This window comes from Cervus elaphus, chromosome 9 (assembly GCF_910594005.1).
Source record: "Cervus elaphus chromosome 9, mCerEla1.1, whole genome shotgun sequence".
In the NCBI taxonomy this organism is placed as follows: Eukaryota; Metazoa; Chordata; class Mammalia; order Artiodactyla; family Cervidae; genus Cervus; species Cervus elaphus.
Genome location: NC_057823.1, coordinates 36,447,690 through 36,471,098, shown reverse-complemented (window position 1 = coordinate 36,471,098; position 23,409 = coordinate 36,447,690). Strand labels below are relative to the sequence as shown.

Sequence of the window (23,409 nt, the reverse complement as noted above, 5' to 3'; positions counted from 1 at the left end):
TGTAACAAAATCAATAAAGGCTTTCAAATAGTCAAAAATCTAAAAAATATTAAGAATAACTAACATCTATTAAATTCTGCCTATGTGCTAAACACTGTGTTCATTTAATCTTCATGATAATCGTAAGAAGGTGTATTAATATCCCCACTTTACAGATAAGGAAAGTAAAGCACAGAGAGATTAAGTTACTCATCTAAATGAGTAACTACGGCAGAAGTCAAATTCCATCTATTTCTAGGATGAAGGAATTTAATAAAAACTAACAGATGTTTATCAGGAATAAAAATGCCAGGCAAAATATTGTTGATAAACAAGTTACTCTTGCTAATTTTACAGATGAGGAAAATGGTCTTAAAGTTAACGAGACATTTTCCATGGTCACACAGCAAATGAGAGATCAAGAGTAGATCTCAGATTTTCTAACTACTAGGTCCCTTACTTTCTTTCATTCTTTTAATTTTTTATTATGTACTTTTTAAAGTATGCCTTTTAAAACCAGATGATAGGCAGAATAGAGCGAGTAAACGTGCTAAACTTTGGGCTAGATACAGAATTTATATGAAACAGAAAAATCTTGATTTAAGATTTAAAATATAAAATTAACTGAAAGGCATTTTAAATAAAATCTGAATTAATAATTATATAACCAAATGTTACACCTCAATAAAATAGTATTTTTTAAGACAATTTAAAGTCCCTCATTTTTATGAGGACACTGGTATAAATAATGGAATTTATTTACATCAAATTTAAAAAAGGGAGATGGCTCTTTTAGACTTTTTAAAAAAATATTTTTTAACTATAGTTTATTTACAATGTTGCATTAGTTTCTGCCCTATGGCAAAGTGTATCAGTTATATAAATACATATATCTGCTTTTTAAAGATTTTTTTTCTTAAACTTACTTTTAAAGTAAACTTTTAAAATTGCAAAACAAAGTATATGTACATTGCAAAAAACTTAGGGAAAGCAAAAAAATAAATAAATAAAATTACCAGTACTCTTCTCATCCAACTACTAGTGTGAAGAGTTTTTTGTTTGTTTTTACCACCAGAAAAGGGTATAAAAATCAAAATTGGTTTCAGTTCAGTTCAGTTCAGTCGCTCAGTCGTGTCCAACTCTTTGCGACCCTCTGGACTGCAGCATGCCAGGCCTCCCTGTCCATCACCAACTCCTGGAGCTTACTCAAACTCATGTCCATGGACTCGGTGATGCCATTCAACCAACTCATCCTCTGTCGTCCCCTTCTCCTCCCGCCTTCAATCTTTCCCAGCATCAGGGTCTTTTCCAATGAGTCAGTTCTTCGCATCAGGAGACCACCTTTTTTACTGGGAAGTTCTTTTACATTCACTCTTTTACCCTTTACTGAACACCTAGATCGTACAGTGCTCTCTGCACTAGACACTGGGATACACGACAGCTTGTCTCTTAAGAGGCTTACGGTACAGGGGCGGAGACAAAAACAGATGTTTATCAAAACAAAACGTGTCAAAACACAATGAGTTGAATCTCACAGTTGGGATTATGACACTAATCACTTTGGAATTCTTAAGATTTTTCCGAAACACCAGCTCAACGCAGGGCGAGTGCAGTATTACTATTACCACAACTTAAAAACGAATGTTAAGTTGAACTTTGGTGAAAACACCTCATTTTAGCACTTGTCAAGTGTTTATTTTCTTTTTTAGCCAACTGGAAACGCGCGTCCGGCCGGAGTTACTACAGCGCGGGTCAGAGAAGCCGCAGAGTTCCCATTCACTAGTATTCGCGGGCCGCCCACAAGAGCGGTGTTTGTTGGGACTTGTAGTCTCTACCAGGACCGAGGACACCGCAAGTGTATTTATAATGCACTTCTCCCTTTTAAGCTTTCTGGTCCAACAGTCAGAATAAACCCTAACCTACAGCATAATTTGACAGCCCTTAACCTTATCCAAGGATCTTTATGTTTTTACTAGGCTCCTGACGTTGAACATTCAAACGCACAGCGTCCCTCGCAAGCCTTTAAGACATTGGTCTATCCTCAGCAGTGGGTGGAGCCTTAGGTGGGCTAGAGCTCGGGATTGGCCAACATCTCCCTCGAAGAGGCGTTTTCCTCTTGCTATTCTGTCAGCGGTGGTAAAAAAGTGAATCCTTTACCGCAGTATTCCTTTTCGCCCCGAGAATCTCGCGATATTTCGGCCAAAGGGACCTAGCGACGCGTAGGGAGTCGCCGAGGCCATTGGGGGTGGCGGGCACCGGAGCCTGCAAGGGCCAGGTCAGGTGGGGAGGGCGATCGTGTGCTGCCTGCGACACTTGGGCTCGGTCCGGGCCAGCCACCCAGACCTCAGGGAAGTGTTGCGGACGGCGTGGCCCTCCTGGCCGGTGAGTCGGCCAGGGGTCGCGGCCGCTGGGTCGACCCAGAGCTTCACCTGGGCCCGCGTGGACTGTGACAGGTGCGCGGCCGAGCGCGGCGCTCCGCCCGCTCGCTGGCCCGCCCCCTCCGGGCCTCACAGGCCGGGGCTCGGGATGAGCTGCGGGCCGCAGCTGAGCGGCTCCGGCGTCTGGCGCCTGTCGCTGCAGAACGGCCGCCGCCCGTGAAGGAAGGAGGGAGGGAAGCGACCGCTGACCCCGGGCATGAGCCGGACACGACGTCAGTTGCTGGACTGAGGCGCAGACATGAACCTGCACCAGGTGCTGACCGGGGCCGTGAATCCCGGCGATCACTGCTTCTCGGTGGGCAGCGTCGGCGACCAGCGCTTCACGGTGAGTTTGGGAAGCTCCCTCGCCGCCCGTGGCGAGTCCGCGCCCCTGAGTCAGCCGGTCTCGGCCCGGAGCAGCGGGCGGAGGCCCTGAAAACCTCGTCGCCCTTGCGGGGGTCGCCCACGTTCCAGGGGGAGGTCCCGACTTTTTAGGGTCGGCAGACCGGGCCTTTGAGGACGGAGGCGGCAACAGCACTTTGATCATTGAGCTACTTGATGTTTATCGAGACTACACTCGGAAGCTAGAATGTTTTGTAGGATTTTTTCAAGTTTTAATCTGACATCTTTTGGTTGGGGTGGTTTAACAATGTCGTTCCTGTGTAATATGTGTGTGGGGGGGGGTGGTTTATTGCCCACGTCCATAGGCTCTTAATTGTCAAGTTTAGGAATAGCTGGGATTAGTTTCATTTCTTCCTCTGAGTTAAGGTCAAGTTTTTGTAGTTAAAAAGAGTGGGTGTCTTAAAAAAAAAAAAGTTAAAACAGTTACTAATTGTTTGCTGTCAACAACTAGCACGTAGTAAAAATATAGTGAAAACAGTGCTTTTCATTTAGTTTTCTTTAAGTTCACTGGGAATAACTTTGGAAAGAGAAAACTATTTTTGTTAATGGTTCACTCCTGCCATCCTTGCACTCCGTATTTAAGAGTGTAGTAGTCCTGGGAGACTTTTATTTATTTTAGATTGTTCATATTAATTACCAAGTTACATTACTGTTTTCCAGTAAAACTCCTCTTTCATTTGTAGTAGTAGTTCCATGTTAAAGTTTAAATGGAAGTGTCGTGTTTTTCATTTGTCTTCCCTAGATAGTGAAAGGAGGGCCCCAAACTTTTGCATCTTAGCAGAATATTGACATTTTCTTCCTTAACTGTAATTTTTAAGAGAATTTTCTGTAGTTATAATGATTTCAAGCTTTAGGTCAGTATTGCACATAATAGTCCATATCTAAATATACTTATCGGGTTCATGATTTTTGCTACAACTTGAATAGTTATTAAGCTATCTCTTAATAGTTGTGGTTAAGTTACTTAATTTTGCATGTATCAGTGAAGCAAACTAAACAGCTTAATAGATACCCCAGGTTTTCTTTTTATCCACTATTGACTATTTTTTGTCATATTTGTCAGTCAATAAATAATAGAAAAGAACCCAGTAATCATTATTTAATATGTAGTCATTTAGTATCTGAATTTTGCTTTTAGTGCCAACCAAGTACTTTGCTTTTGAATAGTTTGTTCCTTCCCTGTAGAGTGACTCATATATGCCTTAAATTGCACTTGACACTAGGAGTTTTAGAGATTCTAATTCTAAATGTTAACCTTGCTTCAGTGTTCAAAGAGGAGAGTGAACTCTGAGGGTGGTAGAGGGCCACCGGAGTCTCCCAGCAGTTGAACATTGCTTTCTGCTGTTGCTGTTCAGAAAATGAAGATCATCCTAAGGAAATTTTTCTAATGGGAGATTTTTGGATGGTAACATTTCATTCTCAGACATCTCCTAAAGTTATATGAATGCTCCTCTAATGTAAATTATAACAACTTTATCTGAGAAGGCATTCAGAATCTATTAGTATGTAAGCAGTGGTGTGAACTTCAAAGTATATACAGTATGCTGACTTATTTATGCACCTAGATGGCCAAAGTGTTTATAAAATTTTGGTGAATGCTTCTGTTATTTTAAAGGAGAGGTGAGTTAATGTGTCCAAGATAAGAACATCCTATGCCATCATTTAGCTTGCTGCTCAGGTTTACTGAATTTTAAAGTGTGTTTCCATAGATCAAGCTTTAATCACCTCCCACCAAGCCTCCTGTAGATTTCTCTCAGATCTCAGGAATCAGTGCAGTAAATAAGGTGAAAATAAACATTTTGTTGTTGTTATTTAGTATGAAGAGATCCCAGGTTTCTCTAATTCTGACGGTAGTTTATTAACAACCATCTTTCTTCCTTTGCAGCTAATCTACCCTGACTCTTCAACATTAAATTAATTCGTTATAAACTAGATTTCTTGCCCTCAGTCTTTTGGTTACTATATTCATCTTAATTTAATCTCTCTTGAAATTATCCTCTTTTCTAAAAAGTAGAACCTCTTGTTTACTCCTTGAATTTTGTTTTTAACCTCTTGATTTTGGCTTTTTTTTTCCCATAGAGAGCAAACATTAATGGTAGATGGTATGTGCAGACTAAAAATCTTTCCCTAAATTCCAGTTTTACTTCACCTAGAGACATGAAATCTTCCTCTTACAGGCCCACTTGAAGAATTATTTTGTTTCTCCTGTTAAATTATACCTTCTCTAAAGACAGATTTAATGTTTGTAATTCCTCTCTTTGCATGTTTGCAGATAACTTATTTGTTCTTATTTTAAAAGATTACAAGAGATGAGATCCTGTTTTCTGAATATAGCCTGACAGGCTTTAAATTAAAATGAGTGCCATTTCTCATGGATTCTAGATTTTAAAATATGACATTTCTAATATAGTTAGTATATATGAGACACTTTTTTTTGCTACTTAAACTGGCATCCAACTATTTTGACTTTTCTGTTAATAGGAAAACTTCTAGTAGGCAGTGACCGTGTCTGTTACACTTCAAAGCACTTTATTTGCACTTTCATTTTATTAGTAACCTATTTTGCCCTGTGTATGTCTTCCAAAGTTTCATTGTGAGTGCCTACAACAGTGATTGGAGTACTGGTGTCACCTAATACTAGCATCATAATCTGAATTTGATTTCCAACCTAGTCCTTACAGTTAGTGATACATCCATGGGGAAATTCTTTTACATTCTTTGAGTTTCTTTTTCTTCTTATCTGTAAAATGAGGCTAAGGAAAGCGTATTCATAGGATTGTTACATGAAAAACTGTTAAGTTCATTGCTTGGTACCTGTAAAACTCTTAAAAATGTCAGTTATTATAAAGGCTAAACTCATAGTGCCTAGATTAAAAACTAATTAAATCAATGAATAATAATAAAGTCTTACTGCTATGTAATTAAAAATTTCAGTTTTAAGAAGTATTTTTAATCATTTAGATTTGAGTTCAAATAAAATACCTCAATTAAAGTTAAAAAGTTTTTTTTCAATATCAGTTATGCATTTTACCCTGAATATCAGAGGAACAAGCAGGAGAAATTTCGGGTATATTAGCAAAAATTCTTTAATTTTTCTTTATTTACATGAATTTTTCCTTCATTCCTTTTTCCTTGTTAATTTCCTACAGTCTTTAGAGTAAAAGTATATGAGCACCTGGCCGTAATCTGTTGACGACTTTTGTTTTTATAAAAAAAAAAATTTGTTTTTCATAGTTAAAAACAGGCATAGTTAGATCTGGTTTTCTAATATTTCTGTGCATGCTAGTGATATGTGCTTTAGCATATAATAGATTTTCTTACTTAGTGTTGAAATTGTGTTTTTACTGAAATGGAAAGGGAGGTAATTTTCAAGAGACAGATTGTGTTAATATTTAGGACTTCTGTCTCTAGTTTGTAAATTAAATACTTGGCTATATGAGGAATAGCAAACAAATAATAGCTCCAAGCTGTCTTTTGTGTTGGACAACTCAGTGTTCCCAACCAAAGGGACCCAGATTAGAAGTCAAAGGACTGCAGCTATCTGGATGTTGGTAGAGAAATGCAGGCTGAATTAGCATTCTCCTTCGACTTTCTGTAATAGTAAGCATCCTTTAGTTTACATTTTTGTTTTGTTCACTGTAGGGAAGCCTTTATAGAAAGTTCTTTTTTTGGAGAAGCACGTGAATGGAGAGAATACAGGAGGGGAAAGTTTGATAATGTATGTATCTGGAGAGAGAATGATTTTTGTGGTGCTCATAGGCCATTATGGGTACAAATTAGACTTTAAATATTTGGTTTATTTTAAAATATTTTATTTTAAATAGTATTAAGGTACCTTTAAAATTATTGAAGATATATGAATTCTTAATGTTGTGTTTTAATAAATGAGAATAATATTAATTACAATATGCCAAAAATAAGTCATTTAACCAGGAAGTATACCCGGAAGAAATTCTTCGGGATATTTACCTGGTATGGTTGGTTAAAATAAAACAGTGAAGACAGGAAATCCAACTGTTAAGAGAAATCACAGGATTTCCATATTAGAATGCTGACTGTTGCAACCTTGGGTAATTTTTAAAATTTAGAATATTCGAGACAGTTGTCTGCCAAATTTAAAGTTAAAAATCATGTTTGTTGTATGCTAAATAGCATGCACATGAACTCAGTTTTTTCTTTGCACCTTGTTTAGCCTCAGTTAGTAATCGTAATATTACATGTGCCTAATAAAAGGATTTTCATTTGTCAATTTAATTTTCATTGCTTAGTAATAGGTTATTCTGATTACGGATCTGTTGACAGAAGCAGCTAGTGTATCAATTGTAATATATGCATATTACTTTTGAAACTTGGGTAGCATGGCAATTTATTTGATAAACTAGTTCTGTTCTTTTAATTAGTGTTTTAATAATAATAGGGCACCTTGAAATGAATTTTTCAGAACCATTTATTTTGTAAAAAATCTATGAAACTCTTTAGAATTTGGTTTTAAATATTATGTATAGTATATTTACAACCAGGTAGGTTAGTAGAGATGGGTTATTTTAAAATCATACATATCCAAGTTTGTTTATTTTTTCTTTATTCTGTTAATGTGTGAATTATTAATACATTAAGTTTTTTAAATTGAAGTATAGTTGATTTACAATGTTGTGTAACTTTCAGGCTTACAGTGAAGTGGTCTGGATTTATATATGTGTATATATATGATCGTTTTTCCAGTATAGGCTATTAGAAGACATTGAATATTGTTCCCTGTATTATCCAGTAAATCCTTGTTGCTTTTCTGTTTTATGTTTAGTCGTTCATGTCTGTTAATCCCATCCTCCTATTTATCATTTGTCCCCTTCCCTTTTCCTTTTGGTGACTCTAAGTTTGTTTTCTTCATCTGTGAGTCTGTTTCTATTTTGTATATAGATTCATTTGTATAGTTTTTTAAATTCCACATATAAATACTATCATACAATATTTGTCTTTTTTTCTCCCTGACTTCAGTTAGTGTGATATTCTCTAGATCCATTCATGTCGCTACAAATGACAATATTTTATTCTTTTTATGATAAATATTCCATTATATATATGTATTATGTCTTCTTTATACATTTATCTGTTGATGGACACTTAGGTTGCTTCCATGTCTTGGCTGTTGTAAATAATGCTGCTATGAACTTATTAAGTTTGTTTTCCCAGTTTGGTTTGGTGTACTGACATGCTTATTAACTTGTCATGTTGTAAAAACTCTAGTGATTGAATTAATTTTAATAATCTATTTAAAATATCCATAAGAAGATGCATCTATTTCAAGTGATTTTTGCATGATACCCAGTTTGGATTATCTGTATAGGTTCACCTCTCTCTCTTTATTTTCCGCTAAGCCTTATTGAGATACAGTTGGCATTAACATTGTATAAAGTATACAATGTTATGATTTGATACACATACATATTATGAAATATTTACCACAGTGAGATTAGTTAACATATCCTTTACCTCACATAATTACCACTTTGTTGTTAGGACAAAAACATTAAAGCTTTATTCTAATAGTAACTTTCAACTGTACAATGTAGTATTGTTAGCCATAGTCACCCTGCTATACATTAGATTCCTGGAACTTACTCATCTTATTACTGAAAGTTTGTATCCTTTGACCAGCATCTCCCATTTTCCCACCCACAGCCGTGGCAACCACCATTCAATTCTATTAGTAAAATATTTCTATTAGTAAAAATGTTTTAGATTCCACATGTAAGTGGAATATATATGTACAGTATTTGTCTTTCTCTGACTTAGCATAATGCCTTCAAGGTTGTCACAAGTGGCAGGGTTTTTTTTGTGTGACTGAATAATATTCTTTTGTTTCTGTGTATGTGTATAAAATATATTTTTTAAAATCCATTCATTCACTGATGGACACTTAGGCTGTTTCCATATCTTGGCTTTTATGAACAATACTGAAATGAATATGGGAGTGCAGATATCTCTTAGAGTGATTTCATCATCTTTGGACATAATCCTAGAAGTTGAGTTGGTGGAACATATGGTAGTTTTGCTTTTAATTTTTTCAGGACCCTTCCCTAGTGTTTTTGTTTGCTGTTTGTTTTTGTTTCTTTTGCCTGTGCTGTGTCTTCATTGCTGTGGGTGGGCTTTATCTACTTGCAGCAAGTGGGGACCACTCTCTAGTTGCAGTGTATGTGCTTCTCATTGCAGTGGCGTCTCTTATGGTGGACGTGGGCTCTAGGGTGCATGGGCTTCAGTAGTTGCAACACGCAGTCTCAATAGTTGTGGCATTTGGACTCTAGAGTGTGGGCTTCAGTAGTTGTGGCCCACGGGCTCAGTAGTTTTGGCCCACAGGCTTAGTTGCCTTGCCACATGTGGAATCGTGTGGACCAGGGAATCGAACCTGTGTTCCTGCATTGGCAGGCAGATTCTTAACCACTGGACCGCCAAGGAAGTCCTCTTCCATATTGTTTTTCACAGTGGCTATGCCAGTTTACATTCTCACCTAGAGTACACAAGGATTCCTTTTCTTCACATTTTTACCAACACTTATCTTTTATCTTTTTGATGATAGCATCCTAATGGGTGTGAAGTGATATCTCATCCAGTTTTAATTGGCATTTCCCTGATGATGAGTGATATTGAACGTCTTTTCATGTACCTATTGGCCAGCAGTACATCTTCTTTGGAAAAATGTGTGTTTGAGTCCCCTGCCCATTTTTAATTGGATTGTTTTTGCTATTGAATTATGAGTTCTTTATATATTTTAGATAGTAACTTTTTATCAGATAAGGTTTGCAAATACTTTCTCCCATTTTGAAGGTTACTTTTCATTTTGTTGATGGTTTCTTTTGCTATGCAGAAGCTTTGCAGTTTAGTGTAGTCTTATTTATTACTGCTTTTGTTGCTTATGCTTTTGGTGTTCAGTTAATCATCACTGATTGTCAAGGGCCTTTCCCCCCTATGTTTTCTTCTAGGAATTTTGTTGTTTCCAGTTTTATTTTTCAGGTTTAACTTTTTGATTCATTTTTGAGTTTATTTTTGTGTGCGATGTAAGACACAGGTTCAATTTCGTTCTTTTGCACAGGGATGTCCAGTTTTCCCAGTGTCAACTTATTGAAAAAACTATCTTTTCTCTATTGTATATTCTTGGCACCTTTGTCAACAATTAGTTGACCATATATGTGTAGATTATGTCTGGGCTTGTGATTTTGTTTCTTAGGTCTCTATGTCTGGTTTTATGCTGATACCATGTTGTTTGGATTATTATAGTTTTGTGATATAGTTTGAAATCAGGAAATATGATTCCAGCTTAGTTATTCCTTAAGATTGCTTTGGCTATTTGGGGTCTTTTGTGGTTCCATGTGAATTTTAGGATTTTTTTTCCCCATGTGAAAAATGCTACTGGAATTTTGATAGAGATTACATTGAATCTATAAATGGTTTTGTGTAATATGGACATTGTAACAATATTAACTCTTCTAGTTTGAGAACAAAAGACGTCTTTTCATTTATTTGTGTCATCTTCAGTTTCTTTAATCTATGTCTTGATAGTTTTCAGTGTGCGAGACTTTTCACCTGGTTAAAATTATTCTGAAGTATTTTATTCTTTTTGATGCTGTTGTCGATTGGATTGTTTCCTTAATTTCTTTTTTGAATAGTCTATTGTTAGTGTACAGAAATGCAGTTTTTTTTTAATGTTGATTTTGTATTCTGCAACTTTGCTGACTTTGTTTATTAGCTCTAAAAGTTTTTTGGTAGAGACTTCAGGGTTTCTATATGTAGTATCTTGTATTCTGAAAACAGACAATATTATATCTTCCTTTCTGATTCAAATGCATTTTCTATCTGTTTCTTGCCTGATTACTCTGGCTGGGACTTCCAATATTATGTTGAATAGAATTGGTAAAAGTGTGAGCATCCTTGTCTTGTTCCTGATCTTAGAGAAAAGCTTTTAGCTTTTTACCATCAACTGTGTTAGCTGTGAGCTTGTCATATATGGCTTTTATGGAACCATCCTGCATCTCAGAGATGAATACCACTTGATTATGGTGTATGATCTTTTTAGTGTGCTATTGAAATCAATCTTTTAGTATTTTGTTGAAGATTTTTGCATCTATATTCGTCAGAGAAATTGGCCTGTAGTTTTCTTGTAGTGTCTTTGTATAGCTTTGGTATATATAAAACTTTGGTGCCAAAGTTTTTTCCTTCTCACTCTCTAAGGCTGAAAATATATTAGTCAAATTCTGTGTTCATAAATTACTTAGCTCTTTCCTGCCTTCTTTCTTTCAGTGTAGATGTAGTATTTGTTTGTAATTTAGTTAGTTCATTTGTTTCCCCCCCATTCTGATTGATTTATTTATGATGTTAATAAGTTTCAGAAATCATAACTAGCATCCATTGGTAGATGAATGAATAAAGAAGATGTGTAGGGGTGTGTGTGTATACATGTATATATATACATCTTCTTTATTCATTCATCTACCAATGGATGCTGGTTATGATTTTTGAAATTATTAAATTTCATGTATACATATGTACATGTATACACACACATACACATAGGCATTCATTTTCATCCATGTATGTGTACACACAATGCATATACACACACAATGGAATATTAATCATAAAAAAGAGTGAAATCTCGCCATTTGTGACAAAATATGTGGATCTAGAGAGTATTATGCTAAGTGAAGTAAGTCAGGCAAAGACAAGTCAGCCCTTTTCTACTTGTTTTTTTGATTTTTCACTTAATACTATCCCCTAGAAATCACTCCAAGTCAGTTCATAGGTTTCTTCCTCATTCTTTTTATATCTGTATGATACTCCATTGTGCCTATGTACTATAGTTTATTCAACCAGTATTCTGTGCACAGCAGAATTTTTAAGGAGATATTTACATACTCTTGAAAATGATTAAGAAACAGAACAAAATGAAAATATAGTTTGAATCTTTAATGCATTTTATGTTTAATTAATTACATTATCAAATAAACTATAAAAATTAAAATTCTATAGTCAAGAAAATCAGGAGGTTTTTTTTTTATTATTATAAAGCCCCAAGGATAATAGTCAACTCATGAAGTGTGGACTGCAATTGGTTATATTCTTTTTTTGTTGTTTTTGTTTTTTCCATTTACCAGTTTATTGCCATCCACTAGTTGTAACCCTGAAAGAAGAAAGGGCAGACTGAATAAGAGAGATATTCTAGAGAAGATCAATGACATTTATTTGACTTAAAAGTTTACCAAAATTGGGCTTCCCTGGTGGCTCAAATGATAAAGCGTCTGCCTGTAATGCAGGAGTCCTGGGTTCGATCCCTGGGTCGGGAAGATCCCCTGGAGAAGGAAATGGCAACTCATTCTAATACTCTTGCCTGGAAAATTCCGTGGATGGAGGAGCCTGGTAGGCTGCATTCCATGGGGTCGCAAAGAGTTGGACATGACTGAGCAACTTCACTGGTTCACTGGTTCCCAAAATTAGGAATAGATAGCTTTGCATCTTCTAGTACTGTCACTAAGGAAAAATTAACTGACAGGCAGTGATAATATAATACAGTAGGAAAAAAGCAAGGGTAATCCAGGACTGGATAAGTCTTTGAATGATCACGGTTTATTTGTATTATGAGTTGGCATCTTTCTGTTGGGTAGGTGTCTATTTCTGAGATAACTTTGCAATTATCAAGTCTGAAGATGTTCAATACTTGTATTAAACATTAATTAAGCAGTAATTTTGTGAGGTACTTCAGGATTAATGTAGACTTGATTCAGGAAAATTTAGTCATGATTGACAAAAATAGGTGCAACACAATATCTAAAAGTAGATAATTGCAGTACATGAAAAGAAGGCAGAGGTTATGAACACATTAAAATTTATATACATATATATATGTGTGTTTGTGTATATATATATATATATGTATGTATATATCCTGTCTAATGGAAATTGAAAAAAATTTGTGTTGTGAGGAGGCAATCTAAATTGTAAACACTCTGCATTTAATATAATACTTTGGTAAACAGTGACAGTATTTTGTCAAAATTTAAAATTCAGGAGAAAATCAGTTGCTAAAATATTAAGGCATTTTAGAGGATCATTAATGAAAAGTTTTCTTAAATTGCTTTTTGGAATTTATTCTTGAGGATAATCTTGTGACAGGCCTTGTGATCCTGTTGTGGGTATTTACACAGAGGTGAGCAGACCATCATGAGATTTTTTGTTTGTTTTCTGAGCCACTTTTTTCCTCTGTGTGACACTAGTAGAACCGCACTTGATTCCTCCTAATTCTTTTTAGGAAAATCCCAGGCAAGCATGCTTAACTAGGAAGTTCCTGTGCTACCACTGAAAGAGCACTAGATCAGAAGTCAAAAATCAAGCCCACTCTGGAAGCTGTCAGTCAATTTAGGCCTGAGTTTTTTGATACTGTGAGCAGATTTATTTGTATGTTCTCTCAAATCCCTTTTCTAAATATTTTTTTATAGCTTTATACAGAACCATTTTGGCCTTGGTAGGATTTATGGTCATAAAGTACATCTATTAAGTATAATATTTTTTGCATTAAGTAAAGTGTATGTGTATGTGCAAAAGAGATGGAAAAGTAGAGAATTACTGAGATTTTCAGAATTTACCAGGATGGAAAAGAGTTTGTGATGGATATTTTATTTTCAGAGTTAGGCTGTATATAAATTCTAGGATGACAGTCATGTACTCTTAGATGGAAGAAACTTCTGTGATCTAAGACCAGAGAACAAGATAAACTTGAACCCTGCCTTTTTGTCATGGACTTTCACTTGTAGTAATGGACATGGATAACAAGCAAGATATTTACAAATTGTGGTATATGCTATGAAGAAAAAGAACAGAAAGTCATTAGAGGAGAGGGAGCAAGAATAGAAGTATATTCAGGAACTGAGACCTGAATGTTGAAAAGACGTTAGACAAAGACCAGGCAGGTAGAAGGAAGGTAAACCACCCTGAGGTGGAAAAAGATTGATATGCCCAAGGAACAGAAAAAAGGGTAATATAGGGGCAGGAGCCATTTGAAGGGATGAAAGACTAGCTTGAGATGGGTTTGGGAAATTAGGATCATCATTTAGGGCATTGACATTGGTAAGAAATTGAGATTTTGTTCCAAGTTCATGAGGAAACTATTGAAGGGACTTAATATCAGGGAAAATTACTTGGTGTAATAAACATTTTTAAAAGATCACTTTTGTCTTTGTGTGGAAAGGAGTTATAGAGGGAAGCAAGAATGGAAGTGATCAGAATATAAGCAATCATGCAGGAGAGAGATTATGGTAGTTTAGGTAAGTTCAGTAGCATTCAATCAAGATGGAAGATGTGAAAGGAATTGGTATTTATTTTGCAGATAGGACTGACTGATGGGTCTGTATATGGGAGGTAAGGGAAATATTCTCAAATAATAAAGATTTTTTAAAAAAGAATATTTAAAATTAGTCTGTTAAAACATAATATATAATACCAGTGTTTTATATGATAAAATATTTTGTTGACAATTTTATCATTTTTGTTTTATTTTGTTCTTTTATGTTTTGTTTTTAGGCTTATGCATCTGGATGTGACATTGTTATACTGGGAAGTGATTTTGAAAGACTGCAAATAATCCCAGGCGCTAAACATGGAAATATTCAAGTAGGATGTGTAGATTGTTCAATGCAACAAGGCAAGGTTTGTAATCTTGTGGTAATATGAGATTTGTTTTGAGTATGGTTTTTGTCAGTATAGTCTCTGAAGTATCATTTCCTTTTGAATTAGAGACTTACTGTGTTTCCAAGATAATGTAGCTACAGATTTCTTTGTCTCTCTAGATGTACCCTAGAGAACAAAATTCCTGACTTAAATGTATCTTGGAGACTGTCAGGAATTCTATTCTTGTATAATCTTGAATAGCATAATTTTCTCCTTGAGTTGCCAGATATAATATTTATTGCCTGTAGAGTAGATGTAAAGCTTACTTATTTCAAAATTTATTGGATTGAAGGAAAGGAATAACAATAAACTTCAGTCTATTTAGCAATAAATTCCTGAAAAGAAATTATTGTTAGAGTCCTACTTTGTCTTTAAAGAGGTAGTTATCTCCTTGTAACTTTGGGATAAACTTTGTAAAAAAATCAACATAAACACTATAATTTTTTAAGTTATTTATTCCAAGTCTATAAAAAAGTGAAAAATTTAATTAACTACTATTTACATATGAAAAGGAAAAAAATTACCTTGAAAGTGAAACAGCAGCAAAAACAAAAGAAATGGGTTTATGATTTTACATCAGGTTAAATAGGGTTTCTATATAGTACCAGAGTTGGGAGAGTTCTAACTTACAAACAGTATAGTATAGAGCTTAATATAGCACCTTATAGGCATAGTTGACCAAGCCTAGATACAGTTGTAGGTAGACTAGGCTGAACTTGGCAAATGTAATTTTTTTTGCTAGGTACTTAAAGTATATTGTTTGACTCTGTGATACTGTTAGAACATTTTGTGTGAGAAATCAAAATGGTCCCAACCTTATTTTTAATCTAATCATTCCTAGTAAACTTGCCATTCTGAAAAGTTATGTCTTCAGACCTAGCTTAAAGATATTCATGGTAAAGTCATTTCAACTCTTGTAGTCTTTGCCTGTTGTTTTGCACTGCTGTTTTTTGTTTTGTTATTCGTATACCCCTTCCTTTCAGTAGAGTTGCAGGTGTCTTATCTTTTTTTTGCTCATGTCTTTCATTCTTGCTATGATACAAAAATGATTTTTATTATGGAATGCCAAAAATCCCTGAAACTTTTTTCCTTTCTCTTCATTTTTGCTTGATCTCCTAGCTCTGTAGTTCTGTAATCTTAATTGTATGAAAGGTGACTTCTACCATCTAGATTCACATGAGGCTTGTTAATGTTGGAAATCTAATTTTAGTAATTTCCAATATGAATTATCTTTTTGGGATAAGCTGTACTATGGGCTTCCCTGGTGGCTAAGATGGTAAAGAATCTGCCTACAATGCAGGAGACCTGGGTTCAATCCCTGGATCAGGAAGATCTGCTGGAGAAGGGGATGGCCACCCACTCCAGTGTTCTTGCCTGGAGAATTCCACGGACAGAGGAGCTTAGTGGGTTACTATATTACATGAAATCCAGGTTAGAATGAAGAGGTCATTTGGTTGTATAATCATTCTGATAAAGGGTACATTTCCTTTGTTTTATAGATAGTATCAGTATAATCAAATGATTCCTTAAGATACCAAGATGAAAATTTATAGGTTTTGGTATTTGGGACTTATGTTTAACTTTTAGAAGGAAGTGCTTTGATACCATAGGCATCAATATTTTATCATTACTGTTTTTTATCTTTGTAGTACCACCAGATTAGTTTTCCTAAGAAAATTTATCTGCATTTGACTTGTTATCATTTGCTTTAAACTGTCCTTAGTTTCCCATTACTCTAGAAAAATTTAAGTTGTTCACCTTGGTTTGAGACTTTCTTTAACCCACTCACAGCTACCTTTTTGGTTTCATGTTCGTTATTCTCTTCTCTGGCTGGGCTGATGGTCAGTCACCTCCCAACATACTTTACTTCTTTCAATATTTACACTTGTATTCATACTGTGCCGTTTCTGAAATTGCACTTGATCTTAGCCAAAAGGCCGAGAAGTGATGTTTCTGAAATTGAACACTCACTGTAGTTTGAAATCCTAGCCACACATAAAGGCACAAACTAAACACTCCTGGATGAACTCAGTGTAGATGATTTCTGTTTTCTCAGAACTCCTCAGAACACTTTAAAATATCCACTCCCACATGTATGTTATATCCTCATTTCTTACTCTTCTTCACTAGGTTATATGTTCTTATTTTTATTCCTGATCATTCATTCTGCCTGTATATCTGATTTCTGATGTTTTAATATTCTTCATTTGTGACTCACTCAGGCTGCAGTTGTAGCTGCTTAATAAAACAGAGCCAGCAAGGTTTATTTTTCATTGATTAAGGGGTAAATTTTAAAGATACTCAAATAAAATAGAATATTGAAAAAGTATACTTCTTGAAGAGTTAACAGAGGAATGGATCTAAGTTTTATCTCCAATAAGTTAAATATGCACTGACAGAATTGTGACCTTTTGAGGACGGATAACCTAAAAACTGATTTTAAGTCATCAAATTCCATAAGGAATACATCAATGCATTTTCTCATGTGAGGAAGGGAATTAACAGTGTTCTTTACCAGATGCTTCACAGATGTTATTTCAACCCTCAATTCTACTAGGAAGATGATATAATGCATATTGTAAATATAGATAGGGAAACGGAGGTTCAAAGAGATTACCTTGCTGGTATACAGTAAGTGAAACAGTAGGTGACAGTGCTGGGGGTTCTGACCCACATATGGTAACCCTCAAAACTGACTTTCTCAAGTATTGGTGAAAGAAATTTTGTGTTCAATATTTTGTAAGTTACACTATTCATTTCCTTTGCTCTTTTGATTCATAAGTAACAACGTATTTATAAGTTTTCTTTCTTTTTTCTTTTTAAAAGATTGCAGCATCCTATGGAAATGTTATTTCTGTTTTTGAACCAGTTAACCTACCGAAGCAAAAGAAAAATTTGGTCAGTAATTTATCTTTTTCTATTAGAAATGGAAATGTGTATTAAAAGATAACATTTTTAAGAGTACAAAATTAGAGTGTCACATAAATCATTATAAATTGTACACTGTAATTAAAGACAAGATGCTAAATGCTACTTCCTTCTTTAAAATGTATAAATGTTTCATTGAAGTAGAATTAAACTAAATTGTGCTTACTAAATTATCTTTAAATGCTTTTTTTCCCCGTCTGTCGTTTTTTTCTTTTATTAAGTATTTGAAGAGGCAACAACTTGAAATTTGTCAGTTACTTTATTAATAGTGGCAGACATCTTTGTCCAGTCATATGTGGCACTTGTTTTTGTTTCTATGATCTTCTTTCGTATAGCTTTTTTCTTTGTATATTTTGTTCTTAAAGTGACAAGTTTTGATTGCAAAATCTTAACATACCCCTTGGACTTAATTTCTTGCCCTTATTAAATCATGTAATAATTGTTAGTGGGTCAGTGAATGTTTTTTCTTTATAAGGAATAGTTCTGAAAGTTGCTTAAAACAATAGTTTATAAATATTGAGGTTATGTTATAGATTTTTTTTGTGTTTCGATACTCTTAAATATAGCAGATCAGGGTATTTTACTCATCTCTACTGAAGGTTAAACTACTGATTTTAACTGTGAAAGAGGATCAGCATAGTGTGGTCCAAAGAACACTGTAGTAGGAGTTATAGAAATGGTTTATTTATCTGCTGCTGTGTAGCTGTTTGATATTAAGCAAGTCAGCCTTAAAAGGCTCTTTGCTCAATTCCAAAATTGTTTAACATCTATTTATTCTTGATTTCAAAGACTGGGAATGTGTTAAATGTGAAATATTAAATAGTGTGTTAATAATAGATTTATCTTATATATTTTTTAATAGTTTTCATTTCATTTTCACTTAGCTTATTAATATCTTACAAATTCCCTCTGACTTAGTTGGGCAGCTGTTATTTCTTTTTTATAAATAAGGCAGCAGAGGTTCAAAAATATGTGCCTTGAGCAATGAAACAGTAGTTGAGCCATAGATCTAAGAGTGAAACTAGTTGTCTTGATCCCTAGGTGTGAGCATTCTTTTTCCTTACCTTGTGTTAATGAAAAATATTTTCTCTAGGTTAATTGATGTCCATTTAAAACTTTCATGGAAAGAGAATCCACACTTCTCTCGTCTCTGTTTGTCTTTATATTATTATCTATGAATCCAGTGTTAGAGGCTCTCATACCCTTAGGAATTAGTAGTTAATAGTACTAAAAACATATTTTATAGGTAGTTGTTCCTTCTAAACCACTGTATTTCAAATGCTAGTCAATAAATATTTGTTGAATGAAATAACTGACTTTAAAAAATCAGTTTGTTATGTTAAAATGCCTTTACTTATAAGAGTAGGATTGAATTTCAGTTATAACCCTTGTACTAGTTATAATCATTTAATATAATAGTCTGAAATATTCAATAAGAAGAGGCTGGTTTATTGGTAGCAGCACTGAGTTTGCAAAGAGGGCAAGGGGAAAAAGCCTGATGAATAAAGGGAAAACTGGATCAAATGGAAAAATTCTTAACTTGGAAGATGCTCAAAATCTTTAATTCCAAGATATAGTATCAGAGAATCTTTAGAGCCTCATAAAAATATTATTTTACTTGTACATTCTGGAATATGGTAGTTCTTCACAAGAGGTGCACTTCAGAATCACTAGTTGATAGTGTGTCCAGGTCCTCCTCTGGGGAACTGTAAGTCTGTACCTGTGGGATTGTGCCTACGTACTTGCACCTCTAGTTGTAGGGGGAATCTTCTGATGATTGAGAGCCATTCCTGCAAAATGTGCTTAGTTGCTCAGTCATGTCTGACTCTTTGCGACCCCGTGGACTGTAGCCCTCCAGGCTTCTCTGTCCATGGTGATTCTCCAGGCAAGAATCCTGGAGTGGGTTGCCATGCCCTCCTCCAGGAAGTCTTCCCACCCCAGGGACTGAATCTAGGTCTCCTGCATCACAGGTGAATTCTTTACTGTCTGAGCTACCAGGGAAGCCCACATAGTGTTTCATAAGAATATTCAGCAGGTCAGCTGTATCAAATCACTTGGAGATGTTGGTTTAAAGTACAGATTCCTGTGCCCAGTCCTGGACCTTTTGAATCTGAACATTTGAGCATGGGTCTTGAGAGTCTGAGTTTTTAGTAAACCATCTCACATTATTTTCATACCAAAGCATGGGAACCACTACACTCAGTATTTATGAGTCTCAATCTAGTAGAGGTTAGAGAAGTCAACTTAGTAGGCCACAACCTGACTTTAAAAGAAAATGAAAGAGAATAGAAATGTTAGAGTTCATCACATGTATTAAGAGTAAACTTAGATTGCATTTGTATGTATGCATATATGTGTTCTGGGTTACAGTGCAGTGTGTATTTCTTACTGGTTTGTGGGTTAAAAAAGTTTGAAAAACACTGCTTTAAGGGATGAAAAGCCTTTATATAATATAAGAGCAGTGTTAACATCTCTTATTCTGAATCTTCACACTTACCATATGCCCTCAGGTGAAGGTGAAACACTAAAAGAGGAGGAATCTTCAAATAGCAGAGACACAGACACATTTAAAATTAAACCTTTGTAGCTATAAAAATAATAATAAAGTAATAATAGTAACTTTAAAAGTTTGAGGTTAATACATATATTGTCCTAGTTGGCAGATACTTATTGATTGTCTAAATATAGTAAAGACAGACTTTTGGACCTTCCAGGAATGGATATGCTCTCATTGCTCTCCATCACATACTCTTTATTTTTCTTGACTAGACTGAACATTTTATCCTCTTCAAATATGACTCAGTGCTCAATTATACCTCAAAAAATGAGTACATATATTATTAAAAATAATTAGTGTCAGTGTATACACTTGACAGAACAGATGCCAGTAATAGACTAAATGACCTTTTTTTCAAATTTTAGGAATTATATAGTCAGTGGCAGAAAAGTGGCCAATTTTTTCTGGACTCCATAGCACACAATATAACTTGGGATCCTGCAGGTAAGAAAAGAAGGATTAACTGAAATAATACTTGCTTTTTTTTTTTTTTTTTACTTTCATGTATTTCAGTTCTGCTTTGTGTGAAATGATAGAGAACACAAAAGTAAGTAAAACAAGTTGTGCAGTTTTAGAGCTTATACTGAAATGAGGAAAATATGCAACATAATAGTGTCCAGCTGTTGTGGGAATATGTGTTGTTTTGGGAAGCAGACACTAATTGTCTCTGGAGAATCAAAGATTCGTTGAAGGGGAGCCTTTTGACATGAGAGTAGATGGACTTTGATAGTAAGGGTGGGGATAGGTTGAAAGTGAAAGTGTTAGTCACTTTTGTGTCCAATTCTTTGTGACCCTGTGGTCTGTAGCCCGCCAAGCTCCTCTGTCCATGGAATTCGCCAGGCAAGAATACCAAAGTGGGTTGCCATTCCCTTCTTCAGGGGATCTTTCCGACCCGGTCAAAACCCTGGTCTCCTGCATATGTATCACTTATCTATTTCTGCATTAAAAAATAGTCCTAAAGCAGTTTTTACCAGTTTACCAGAGTGAGCAAAGGAACAGAGAAAGAAAGCGTAGGATATGTTCTGGTTAATACTTCATTGAGACTGGAGTGAGTCTGGTGAAGAGATAAGAATACAGCAGATGGAAAGCCTTTACAGTCACGTAAATAATTAAATAACTTAATTCTTTTAAATTGTATAAAATGTATAGGTTTTTGAAAGTGGCTAGTGGCAAACTAAGATTTATGATTTTGCCAGATTTTTCTGGTAGCAGTGTCTCAGAATGATCAGAGACAAGAGGAACAGGAAGGTAAATATTGTATTTTAATTACCTTTGAAAAGTGCATTCACAGTCATCTAAATGAGAAATAACTTGGTTTCAGTGCCTTTATCATTGTAGGTGCTCAGTTCATAGCGAGTGACTGATGAATACACAGATGTGAGATGCAGTTATGTATAGTAGATAAAATGGCTGAGAAAAAAGTGTTAGTTTAGAATACAAAGTTCAGAACCTTGTGAAATTATTTTAGAAGATAGAGATTATTTCAGATTTTAAAAATTCACAATGTTTTAAAATATTTTATCTCATGAGGTTAATGCTTGCTAGCTGGCATTTTGTATTTGTATTTTATGCATATAGTGAGAAGAGTAAAAATTTAACCTGGATTCAAATCTGGCATTTAGTAGGGCACTTTGTGTTTAACTCTGCTGTGTATAAGGTTACTCATGTCCAGTTTATGCCTGTTGTCCTCATATAATTATTAATACTGTCATCTTTTATTTTCACAAGTGTTCCTGTTTGGATGATAAATTATATGGTTATTCTGTGATAGCACTACAATTTATTGTAATTATTTATTTTGTTAGACAAGGTCTTATATTCTATTTTATTCACTAATTTGTCTGGGGCCCATCATATATTAAATTGTCAATAAATGTTTATGAGTAGAAGTTTTGTGATCATGAGCAGATTACTTAACATATCAAGAATGGTTAACTATGAATGTACTTGATGCTTTCTATAAAAAGGTATTTTAGTACTTACCTATAAAAAAGATTGTTAGCAAGTGAACTGGATACTGGAAGTCTCTTATGAATAACTATAATAAAAACATTTTTTATTTGAAGTGAGTGTTCTTTAGTAATGACTCAGTAGTTGCTTGGAATTTCTGTACCTGTGGTCTGTAAGTACTAATGCTTCAGAAGGTAGTATTGATATTATTATTGATATTGATAGTATTTTAGTTCCTTTGAAATCATCATTACAGAATTCTATTAGAAGATAACTACTTATTTTCTTAACATATCTGCTAGTGACTTGCCAATAGTTCATGACGGTTATCTTTTAAATCATGATTTAGTTAAAATTCACAGCAAATTTTCTTATTTTTCTTTTTATAATCAAAAGTTTAAAATTTAGAGGTTTGGTTCAGAAATGGGTTATTATTGTAATATATATTTGGGAGCTGTTATTGTTTTTTCAGATGAACTTTGTAACTATTTATAAACAGATTTAGAATATATTGAGTGAAATATTAGTATTTTAGTTTTGATGAATATACCTTATTAGTATATGCCAGGCACTGGATATAAAGAATATTTTTCAAGTGATGCTAGTAAACTGACTGTAGTACCTTTGTATTGCCACCAGACCCACCATTGTATCTTGCTTAAAGCCTAAGATTTACTATTTTAGACTTAATGCTTTTTTTTCTCCTGTGATAGCCATACCTCTGTCCTTTCTGTTCAAATCAATGTATTATACTATATACCCTACCTACTTTTGTTCCATTCTGTAACTAAAGTGAATTATTTTGCATTCTATATTAATTTATTAATTTGGGGGGATACCTTAATTTCACCCTTAGTTTTTATGTTAAAGAAAACTTATCAAAATTGAATTCACAGATACTGAGAAGTCAGAGGTAGTGGGTGGAGAAGGGTGGGGTTGGGGAGAGTAGATGAAATAGGTGAAGGTTATGAGTTATGAAATAAATCCTGGTATGTAATGCATGACATGGTAACTATGCTTAGTTCTGTACTGTGTATTTGAACCGTTGCAGAGAAAGAGTAAATCTTAAAAGTTCTCATCACAAGAAAAAAAAATTGTAACCATATGTGTTGATGAATGTTAACTAGACTTACTGTGGTAGTCATTTCACACTATATACAAATAATGAATCATTGTGTTATAACCTGAAAGTAATATAATGGTACATGTCAATTTTATTGCCGCAAAAAAAGAACAGGTGTGTTTGTTGGTAAGCTCAACAGTGGAGTAATAACCATATTTAAATGGAATGCCTTGTTAGTACTGTCTGGGCTGTTTTTATCCATCTATGAGACTTTCCACCTAATTGCTACTGTTTATTGAGCTTCTGCTAAGTGCCTAGCCTGTGCCAAATACATAATATATATAATAGCTAATTCTTACAACAACTCTACATAAATTTCTAATTTTATAGGTGAGAAAACT

The 23,409-nt window shown here is 34.6% G+C and overlaps 1 protein-coding gene across 3 annotated transcripts in view; it reads left to right on the top strand.

Annotated features, from left to right (window-relative positions):
* Window positions 1-2,161: 2,161 nt before the first annotated feature.
* DMXL1 (Dmx like 1) overlaps window positions 2,162-23,409 on the top strand; it is a 123,940-nt gene continuing 102,692 nt past the window's right edge. For 2 of the 3 annotated variants that reach the window (XM_043912302.1, XM_043912301.1), the window contains exons 1-4: window positions 2,167-2,742; window positions 14,364-14,489; window positions 17,337-17,408; window positions 20,361-20,439. In XM_043912302.1, coding sequence (XP_043768237.1) covers window positions 2,656-2,742; window positions 14,364-14,489; window positions 17,337-17,408; window positions 20,361-20,439 — 364 coding nt within the window. In that variant the 5' untranslated portion in view covers window positions 2,167-2,655. Of the gene's footprint in view, window positions 2,743-14,363; window positions 14,490-17,336; window positions 17,409-20,360; window positions 20,440-23,409 lie in introns of all 3 variants that reach the window. The other variant, XM_043912303.1, reaches the window with a different exon arrangement.